Below are 11,247 nucleotides of genomic sequence, written 5' to 3'. Positions count from 1 at the left end.
ACTTCACAGCAGTACTTTTTGTATAGCCAATTTCACTTCTTCCGTTATGTGGGTGTTTCACACATCACCAAGATAGAAGAACACTTGTAAAATAGGGAAATTAAAAAAAGCCAAAAAAAATCAATTACAAGAGAACTCAAGGGCCTGAAGTAGTGAATCCACTTGTGTCTTTTTCCTTTTTTTAAGTGATTTCACACTGACTGTTTCTTTAAACTACAGTGTTGTGATACAGAGCTCTGCAGTCGTCAGAGTGAAACTGAGGGATTTCCTTGCACTTGGTGATGGTCATCCCATACCCTGGAACATTACTAGACTATTCCTGCCAAAAGTGCTTTTTCCCCCCTGACTCGCAGATTTTTATGAACTACGTATAGTCTATTTGTTTGCAGTGCGCTATATTGAGCTAAGTGGCATATTTGTAATTTCCCAATGTAAATTATCAGCCAACTCTAGAAAAGGCCTTCCTTTTGCAAATTATTTGATTAATTAAAATACTATGTTGATATATGTATGCCTTTGAATACTGTACAGTCTTGATTTACATTCTTGCTATATTTTAACACTTCAGGAACCTAAGCTCTGCAGGAGAAGAAGCACGGAAACAGATGAGGTCTTGTGAAGGACTGGTTGATTCATTGCTGTATGTGATTCACACATGTGTGAACACATCAGACTATGACAGCAAGGTGTGGCCACATTTTAACTAAATAATTCTTTGGTACCAAACCAGTTGTCTGATGTGATTCTGTTCTGCTGTGTACAGTAGAATTGAACCACTTGTGGTGTACTTACTTTTGCTGACCTTTTCTTTTCCAGCTACATTTTTTTATGCACAATCAAATCCAACTGTGGAACACACTTATTCTGTGTGTTTGATTTGATAGTGTTGAAGTACTCCCTTTTTGGTAAATAATAATAATATTCAGTGCTTAGCATGCCTTTCACCTTCAAAATACTTTTAAAAAATCCTGAACTTATCACTGTAAAGTGGGTGACTGTTATCACATTTTTGGGAAAGAAGTTTACAAGATTATAATTTGTCCAAGGACAAGGAGGGAGTGGTTAGGCTCAAATTTAGAATTTAGGGTTCCTGGTCCAAGATTCTGTGGTCTGAAAGCTTGATGCATTTTATGTGAAAGTGTTAATTACAGGTTATCTTCACACTTTGGGTTCTAGACAGTGGAGAACTGTGTGTGCACACTGAGAAACCTGTCCTATCGTCTAGAATTGGAGGTACCTCAGGCACGCCTACTGGGTATTAATGAACTGGATGACTTGCTAGGGAAAGAATCACCAAGTAAAGATGCAGAACCAAGCTGCTGGGGAAAGAAGAAGAAGAAGAAAAAAAGAACTGCACAAGAAGATCAGGTTTGCTTTTTCCTTGTTTTGATAAAAACTTGAGATACTGTTTTCCTGATAGTAGAAAAGTATGTGTGGAGAAAACTATCTGTAAGAGCATAGTGACTACCTCCAGTACATAAAATGCTGATGTTAAGATAGGGCTGTGTTAGATTTCCAAAAGAGTTCAGGTGCCATTTAGGGCGGTGCGAAATGACTATGTTTCATTTCGTTTTTGGATTTAGTGTTTCAGAGGGACAGTCATTTGTTTTGGTGTTTCAGATCACTGTCCTGTTTCAATTTGGCCCAATCTGTTTCGGAGTTTCAACGCTGTTTCAGTGTTTCAGCCATAGGCTATAATGGGAAATCACTAAAATGCCTATAACTTTACCATTCCTTGCCTGATTCAGATGAAAATTGCAGGAATGGTAGCCCCTTCTGAGGGCATGAAGCCTGCCAAGTTTCAAGGAGATAGTTGCAGGGGATTTTGTAAAACTGCACCTCAAACGGTTCAAAGCAAATCTCACATTATTTGCCAGCAGCGGCAGCATGCTGTCATCCCTCATGCAGATCCAGGGGCCCGCACCCCCCAGAAGGAGCCTGGCACAGCCCTGCAGCCCTCCCAGTGCGCACAGGTTCCCACATCTGCATGTAGGATGACAGCAGGCTGCCGCTGCCAGCTGGGGCCAGCACCAGCACTGGGTTCTTCCCTGCACTCACCGCGGAGTGTGCTGAGCAGACGCGGGTGTGGGTGCTGGCCCTGGCCCCAGCCAGCAGCAGCAGCATGCTGTTACCCGCATGCTCCGTAGCTGGTGAGTGCAGAGCTTTAAAAACAAAAAAACACTCATCGGCTCTGGCAGCAGCAATTGGGGCCTCTGGGCACTCATGGCAGAACCCCCCCTGCACAGCGAGGATGGCCCCTCCCCACCCCTGCCTGGCATCCATGCAGCAGCTGTCCCATGGTGTGGGTGCAGCACAGCTCAGCAGGATGCTGTGCACTGTCCGGGAGTTGGGGTGGATCCACCTGTCAGCCAGAGCTCCCAGTTCAATTCCCCAGCTCTCTAATCATTTCCCCAGCTCTTCCTGGGGGGCGCAGCCCCCTGATCTATGTGCGGAGTTTCAGTGGGCTGCTGCTGCTGGCTGAGGCAGTAGCCCAAGCTGCCATCATCCCACATCATCTGGGGGCCCACATCCCATCGGAGGAGCTGGGGGCAGCAATCAGAGAGCTGGGGGAAAGATCGAGGAGCTGGGTAATCAAATCAGGAACTGGGGGAATGTTCAGGGACTGGAACCTTCCTCCATCCCCTGGCTCAATTCCCCAGCCTCCTGATTGCTTCCCCCAGCACTCTGATCATTGTCCCAACTCTTCCTGGAGACTGTGGGCCCCCAGATCTGCGCGCTGGGTTTTGGCAGGCTGTGCTGAGCAGCTGCCACTGGCCCCAGCCTGCAGCGGCAGCCTGCTGAAACCCCACGCGCAGATCAGGGGCCTGCACCCCCTGGAAAGAGCTGGGGAAATGATCAGAGAGCCAGGAAGCGATCAGAGAGCTGGGGAATCAAACTGGGAATTAGACATCAATATCAGAGCAGTCCTTCCCCCCCACCCTATTTCCATTCCCTCTTAGTTTTTGTTTCCCTGCAAGCCCGGCTCCAAAACTCTGAAGTTCTCCAAAACATTTCCAAAACGTTTTGCAGCCTTCTGATTCATTTCGGAGCTGTCTTGGAGCCTTCCATTTCAATTTGGATTTGGTGTTTCAGGTGCTAAAATGGCCGAAAACACTTCTGAAACAAAACAGCTGCTGAAATTTCACACAACCCAACTAAGCAGCCAGCAGCTTCTGGCCTACTGTCACTTAATCAGCAGGGCTGGAGGATATCCTCACAATTGGACTCTCCCTGGAACACCCAACAATAAGGCAAACTACACTACCTCTGTCCTCTGCCCCTTGCATAGATTGGGGTAATTCCATCTATGCAGGGAGTAGGAAGCAGTGGCACAGGTGTAGCACAGAGCAGTGGCACAGGAAATCGCTGCCACCACTTAAACAGTGTATGCAAGATGGAGCAGTATACCTCCAAGGCTTCCTGACAGCTCGGTACGGGACAGACTATCAGAGCCAGTGCTCTTCCTCTCTTCCTCCACCTTGGAGGGAGGAAGAACAAAAGACTGGGGGATACTGGGTGACCCTGAGAGAAACATACAGCTATTCAAGCTGGCACACAAAAGCTTCCTGGGAGAGAGAACTTCCTGGCTGGAAGTGTTATCATTGTTTTGTGGATAAACTGCTTTCTTCCATGAAAAACCCCTTGAACACCTGTATACTACCTTATCTCTGATGGAGGAAAGGCATTTCTCCCAATACAAACATAACACCAAACCATAGCCTCAAATAACTATAAGCCTGTCAGCCCTAGATTGATCCTGGGCAAAATAGTGGGATAGTTGATATGGGACTTGAATAATAAAGAATTAAAAGAGGGAAATATAATTAATCCCAGTTAGTAAGGCTTTATGGAAAATATCCTGTTAAACTAACTTGATAACTATTTTTATGGGATTAACAAATCAGTTGATGAAAGTAATATTGTGGAGGATTTCAGTTTTGTTCGAACTGGTGTGCTAACAACTAACACGTCTTTTGGTTTTTTCCCTCAGTGGGATGGAGTTGGCCCTATACCAGGATTTTCTAAGTCTCCCAAAGGGGTGGAAATGCTATGGCATCCATCTGTGGTAAAACCATATCTAACACTTCTAGCAGAAAGCTCTAACCCAGCCACCCTGGAGGGTTCTGCAGGATCTCTCCAGAATCTTTCTGCAGGCAACTGGAAGGTATTACATTAAGCTCATCCCATAATCTTAATAGCTGTTTGAATTTCCCCACTTCCTCCTACATGTAAACCCTAATTGTTCTCTTTCAACAAAATATTGGCACTTGTGTGTATTGAATATATAATTTGCTGCCATGTGTATGTTGACACATCTTCATTAATCAGTGCCTTCAGTGCTCATTCATACAGTGCACAGCCTGTATTCATATAGTGTACATACAGTACATATCACTGTTCCTCCACAATGACCAAGAAATTAGTCCCTAAAAGTGCAGAGCAGTTCCTCTGAGTTGAAGGTTCTTGTAAATCTACTTTGAAATCAGCTGAAAGTGCAGCTCCAGAAGCACAGTAGGACAGCTTTGTACTTGGAGCAGCTGTGGCACATGGGACAGTGCAGAGCTGCCGCAATGCTAATCATGGTGGTGCAGTCAGCCACCACTATGGTGGTGGCTGTTTTTGCACTCTGCTATAAAGGTGGAAAAATAGCCCCCCATTAGTTACACTACTGTGAGAATCCATTAAAAGTCAAGGACTGGCCTCCAAGTGTATCACTTCCTTGGTGCATGTCACTTTAGGCAATCGAAGGAGATAAGCATGCACAGGAGCTGAGCAGAGTCTTTCTTACACCCATAACTGGTAGTATAGCATGCACTTTTATAACTTTTTGCTAGACCTGTCTTGAACAGGTGGACAAACATGCCAGATTTTAAGGTGTTATTTGTGATGTGGACAAATACGTTCTTAGAATTCAGATGAGTTTGGAGGCACTCGATTACTTGGGTGTGGGGGGGTGTCATCTTTTATCTAGTGAAATAAAAATATGTTTAAATAATCTTTTGCATTGTTGGTGCACTTTTACTGTACAGATTTGCCTAGCAATCAAAACTGCCTTATAAGATAGATACATACTATCCCCACTTTACAGAAATTTATTTTCACAATGAAAAGAAATACAAGTATGGCAACAGGGAAAAGAGACATCTTGTTGGAAGTGGCATTAAAATCTGTGCCACTGTTTAAAAACAAAGTAGTATTCCCCACTAAATACAAATGCCAGAGAACTGTTTAACTCTGAATTTTGGTGGAAAATTGTTGCAGAAACAGGACACGAGCCAGATGTAAACATAAAAAGTATGGCACCAGTTTGTGGGAATCAGGACAGGCTGTTTCTTAGTAAGTTATGGTAGTTGACACACTTAGTGGTTATCAGCAAGAGTAAGACACTATTTTTATTATTTGCTGCTGTACTCTCAACATATGCTCACACTTGTAGCCCTCACATATGGTTCATTGCGAAGGCACCACAGGACATCTCTTTAATCACTTTTATATATTTGTCAGAAAGGGATAAAAATACTTATTGCTTTCTTTGCTATACAAAAATAGCTGACAGATTTTTATCTAGGACTTTTGAGCATTTATCGCAGATGTTTTTGAATCAGCCTTTTTCCTAAAGTATTCCCTTCTTAATAGATGTAATGTTTTATGTCATCCATTTAGAACAGTTAATCTAGTTGTTCATGCTTTTATTAATTTTGTGTTTTTAAATATTCTTCTCAAATGGGGAGAATTCAGTGGGCCAAAGACAGGCAAGTTCTAATTCGTAGCACCTGTGCAGGAACTGGGCACCTCTTTATCATTTGTGCCTTTGAAAATCTCCCACTAAAGCACTTAGGAATGATAATACTATATTAAAACATTATGTTGATGTTTTAAGATGGCAGGTTTGTAAGTCATTAAGTATGTGTATTAGTTTGCAGCATATATTCGAGCTGCTGTCAGAAAAGAAAAAGGACTTCCAATTCTTGTGGAACTGCTGAGAATGGATAATGATAGAGTTGTTTCTTCTGTTGCAACTGCCTTAAGGAACATGGCGTTAGATGTTCGCAACAAGGAGCTGATTGGTAAGTTTGTCACTGACTTGCATGTTCAGTCATAGCAACACAAGACAATCTTTCCTTTGATGCACGTAAGGGATTTTTTTTCTTTTGGGATGAAGTTCCCCTGTGATCTATGTGTTCCCTTTTATCATATGTCACTAGTGTCGCACACATTTAATCTTGACAGCAGTAGCTGTTTGGAACAACATTGTCTGTTGATTTGCCCTTAGCCGTCTTACAATCCCCTTACAACAGATAGGAGTCACTTGAACTCAAAGTAAATCAAATGAAAAGTTATCACTGTAGAACATGATGGAAAATGCAACTACCATTCCTTGGAGCCAAAACAGTAAGCTTCTCAGCCAGCCTCAAGGTTGTTCATGTACTGTAAAGGATTTAACGGTCCAGATCTTAACACATAATAAATGTTTTGTTCTGATTATGTTGTATTCTTCCTCTCCTACTAAAATACATGTTTCCATCAAAACTCAGGTGTGGGACCACGTAAGAGTAGGAGCGTACGTAATTGATAGTGCTACTTTTCTAAATCGTTAATTATTTTTGTTTCCTAAACTAATGATTAGCACTTTTCAGCTCCAATCTGTGCCTTTCTCATCTGGGATACATTTCAAAGGGAACATAAGTATTTGTCCTGCCCTGAACAGGAGCCTTACAAATCCACCCAGAGGATGGGGCACAGCACATTCTGAGAATGCCTCAGCCTTAGCTTCAGGCCGTTGTAGTCCAAAAGGATCCCACAAACATCTGTCATGATGCAGAGAAGCTTAATTTTCATATAACAAGAAATAACTCGCTGGGATTGTTTTAAACCAGTGTAGTAATTATGCAAGTGCTACTTGCACAAGTAGGGTACAGTTTGTACAGATAAATATAAATGCAGTTGAAAATACAGTTCTATTATTTATTTATGAAGCTTACTCAATTAGGATACTCAGAATACAATGCCATAATCTCATAATTATAAAAATAATCTTGGCAACCAAAAACCAATATATAATGTTGTGCGTTTTGAGTAAAGATTGCAAGGAAGTGATTAATGCAGCTCTATGAATATTTTCAGTTTTCAAATTCTCTGACCCTATTCAATCTGGACATACACCTAGCTATGAGATGGAAACTGCAGTAGCTGTACTGATCCGTGAACTTCTGGGCTAGGGACAGACATTACACATAAACCAGTTTAAGTGATCAGAAACCAATTTAAACCTGTAACAGAACGGATGTTTAGTGCACATAAACCGGTTTGAAAATGGCTGCAACTGGTTTGAGATAAACCTGGTTGAATGTAGTATATCAAACTTAACTGATTTGGATCAAACTGGTTTATGCAAAGTCTGTCCCAGACCCCTTCCTTGTTCAAGGTAAACCAGACTCCCCCAGGATCCTGGCATGCTCTCTGTGCTGGGCGGGGCTCTCTGCTCCACAGCAGAGCTGGCTCCTCCCTTCTGCTCCCTGGCTGGAGCTCTGGCAGAGACTGCAGGCATCTGCCTGGCTTCCCCCTACTCCCCCTACCCCTCCCCTCCCCTCCCCATTCCCTGCAAAGCAGGGATTCCCCTCTCCTCTCTGCTTTACACAGACACCTCAGCATTAGCTACATACCACATGCTGGCTGCAGTCTGTGCTGTGGGAGACTAGACAAAGGCAGACAGGACTGTGTCTACTTAGGGCTTTTTGGAACTAATCAACAGCTAGCTGGTAATGTTCCTCCATTCCTTCCTTGGAAGAAGAAGACCTTGAACTAATGGAGAGAAGCTTTTGTTTTCTTTATGAGCTGATAAACACTGAGTTGGGGTGATGATCAACACTGTTATCAATTGCCTGCTGGGGGCCTGGGGTAGAACCCCTCTCTAATCAGAGTATCCTGCTGGGGCCTGGCCACGCCTCCCCTCAGCTCAGTGCTCTGGAAGGGAAGGAAGGGCTGCTCTAGCACCCCCCAGTTTTTAGCCTGAGCCACTGCAGGTATGTGTCTGCATTTCTGGGATGTCTCTGAGGTTACAAACCGGTTTAGCCTAGCCAGGTTAAACTAACCTGTAAAGATTGAGTCAATTCAGGCTCAGGTGTTTTGAATGTCTATCCCTAGCCCTACTGTCTGTAGTTTGTGTTGACATTATTAGATATTTATATTGTCTTTGACCATATAAAATTTATCATACTATTGAGTTAATCATAACTTGTTAATCTCTGGTGACCTTTAGCAGAAGTGAATGGAATCACTTTGAAGAGGTTTTCCTCCATTAAACATGGGAGGAGCCAGTGGTTATTGTAAGCTGTTGTTTGTGTCCCTCAGGCATTCTCATATAAGGCACTGATGAAACGTACTTTCTCCCCTCTCTGATACACTCTGAACAAGGTCACCAAAAAGTTAGTAAAAAAATGCGTTGCAATGTCTGCAGCATCCAGATGATACCCAGCTGGAGTTCCTTCCACGTAGGAGAGAGCACTGCTGGCAGAGTAATCTCCCAGAGGGCCTCTCAGCTCTCTGGAATGTACTCTTTCCTATTCCCTCCCTCAACTCCCAGAGTCTGCCTTGGTAACCTTTTAGATATGCTGGAAAACTGATCCTGTTTTCTATAGAATTTCACGAAAAGGATGGGATTCTTTGTTACTACAGAACCATTTGTTTTTATGTTTATTTGATTAAAATGGGAGCCAGTTGCAGTTGATTTAAATAATCTATTTTTATTATTTTTACTAGGAATTATAGGTCTTATGAATGGCTTCCAGAGGTTTTCTTCAGTCTTAATAAAATCAAAGCAGAACTGCTGAATAGGCTGTACTCTTTGTGTCATTACATTTAGCTCTGACGTTTTTGTTAGCTTGTTTTGCATGGTTTTCCATTTCTTAATGGTTTTGTTGAACAGATATTCTTAAAAACAAGATTGGGCATGTTTACTGTGAAAGCCATATTTGCAAAATATGTCCATTTTCATGTAAATAGACCTCATATATTTGAAAATGTGTGCCTAATATTTTGCACATCTTTCCCAATGCTGTAATAAAAATATTCTCTGCAGACAGATAGAGAAATATTGCTCATAGGTAGCATAGGAATGTAGAGCCAGAAGGGACCTCACAAGGTCATTTAGTCTAGCCCCCTGCTCATGGCAGGATTGTCCCTGGCTAAACCATCCCAGCTAAATGTCTGTCCAACTTGCTCTTGAAAATTTCCAAGGATTAAGATTCTGCAACTTCTCTAAATAGCCTGTTCCAATACTTGACCATCCTCGTAGTAAGAAAGTTCTTCCTAATCTCCAACCTAAATTTCCCCCTGCTGAAGCTTGAGGTCATTGTTCCTAGTCCTGTCCCTAGGAGTCACAGATAAAAGCCTGTATCCATCCTCTCTGTAATTGCCCTTCAGGTATTTCAAGACAGTTATGAATCTTCTCTTCTCCAGAATGAATAGCCATTGATGTTTCAGCCTTTCTTCATAAATTCTGCTTTCCAGGCCCCTAATTATTTTTGTTACTCTGCACTCAACTCTTTCCAATCTGGCCACATCTTTCTTAATGTGTGGGGCCTAACACTGGACACAGTACTCCAGGTGAGGCCTCACTAGTGCCAAATAGAGCAGGTGAATCCCTTCTCTTGATTTGCAAGCAATACTTCTGTTACTACAACCCAATATTCTGTTGGCTTTTTTTGCTGTTGGCGCATAATCACCTGACTGTGATCCCCAGGTTCTTTTCTGCTGTACTGCAGCCTAGCCCATCATTCCAGTCTGCATTTGTGCATACAATTATTCCATACCAAGTGCAGGGCTTTGCACTTGTCTATATTGCATCTCATCTGGTTGAATACAGACCATTTCTCCAGCCTGTCGAGGTCAATCTGGATTCTAGCCATGTACTCCAGACTATCTACAGCTCTACCCAGCTTAGTTTCACTAGCAAATTGGCTAAGGGTGAACTCAGTCCCATCCTCCAAATCATTAATGAAGATGTTGAATAATACCAGACCCAAGATAGACCTCTGGGAAACCCCACTTGATACCTCCACCCAACTAGATATTGAGCCATTGATGACTACTCATTGAGCACAATGATCCAACCAGTTACATATCCATGTTACAGTGCTTTTATCTAGTCTCCATTTCCTTAGTTTGTTAATGAGAGAGCTCTGGCAGACACAAGCCTTGCTAAAATCAAAGTATATCACATCCACTGCTCTCCCCCCATCCAAAGCCTATCGCCATTTCATAGAAGGAAATCAGGTTGGTCAGGCATAACTTGCTCTTTGTGAATCCATGCTGGATGTTCCTGATCTCCATGGATCTGGGTTTTCTGTTTCCTATGGGGAAAATGTGGGAAAATGCAGACTTTTTCCTTTGAAGGAGAAAAGCATGAGAAATGATGGGTTCCCTTTGCAAGCTGTCAGCCTTCAAGCCTCCAAAGGGCTGGAGGGAGCGGGAGGAGAGCTATCACAGACAAGGGGCACTACAGGCATGTGTGTGCATACACATATATGTGATGGCCAGGCAACATGGAAACAGCTCCTGCAGTTTCCTCCATGTAAGTCTGTGGGGGAGGAGAGCAGGTTAAGGCCCCCAACAGTGAGGGAGGGCTCAGACTAGGGGTGCTGCCCAGCCAGGTTGTGCATGAAGCCAAAGAACAGGGTGGGAATGCGGGGTCAGGTGGGGAGCAGGGTGAAGCCACAGGTGGCTCATCCTGGGTATAGTGGTGAGGGCTGGCTCCCCACACTGCACACACTCCCAGGGAGGGGCATGGGAGGACACATTCCCCCCAGATTTGTGCATGGGATGGGGTCAAATACAAGATGCCTGCTGTGGGTTTGGTGCTTCCTACCCTGCTGCCCTCTCCCCAGGGACCCCCACAGCCCAGCAGGTGGGACCCAGCACAAGAGAGCAGAGAAGGACAGTCAGGCTCAGTGCTGCTGTCAGGAGCCCCACACTGCTATGGCAAGGTGCCCCTTGCACTGCCACTGCTGCTGTCAAGTGAGCCAGGGGCACCTTGCCATGGTGGCATGGGCCTCCCAACAGGGGCACTGAGCCTGCCTGCCCTTCTCTGCTCTCCTCTGCTGGGTCTCACCCATTGGGCCATGGAGGACTCCAGGGGGAGGACAGCAGGACAAGGAGCCCCAAGCCTACAACAAGCAGCCCACATTCACAACCCCCCCCCCCCCCCCCCCCGGCCCCGACTTTGCCCGGGGGCCCTTGGGGGCGAGA

General features: G+C 44.1%; 1 protein-coding gene across 6 annotated transcripts in view; it reads left to right on the top strand.

Annotated features, from left to right (window-relative positions):
- Positions 1 to 11,247, top strand: part of PKP4 (plakophilin 4) — a 245,731-nt gene that overhangs the window by 215,309 nt on the left and 19,175 nt on the right. For all 6 annotated transcript variants that reach the window (XM_019522356.1, XM_019522358.1, XM_019522357.1 and 3 more), the window contains exons 12-15: positions 569 to 686; positions 1,177 to 1,368; positions 3,992 to 4,165; positions 5,918 to 6,068. In XM_019522356.1, the coding sequence (XP_019377901.1) occupies positions 569 to 686; positions 1,177 to 1,368; positions 3,992 to 4,165; positions 5,918 to 6,068 (635 nt within the window). The remainder of the gene's footprint in view (positions 1 to 568; positions 687 to 1,176; positions 1,369 to 3,991; positions 4,166 to 5,917; positions 6,069 to 11,247) is intronic.

Source organism: Gavialis gangeticus, unplaced genomic scaffold, assembly GCF_001723915.1.
Source record: "Gavialis gangeticus isolate Ggan-Ray unplaced genomic scaffold, GavGan_comp1, whole genome shotgun sequence".
In the NCBI taxonomy this organism is placed as follows: Eukaryota; Metazoa; Chordata; order Crocodylia; family Gavialidae; genus Gavialis; species Gavialis gangeticus.
Note: the sequence above shows the minus strand (reverse complement) of the source record. Positions and strands in the feature narration are given on the sequence as shown.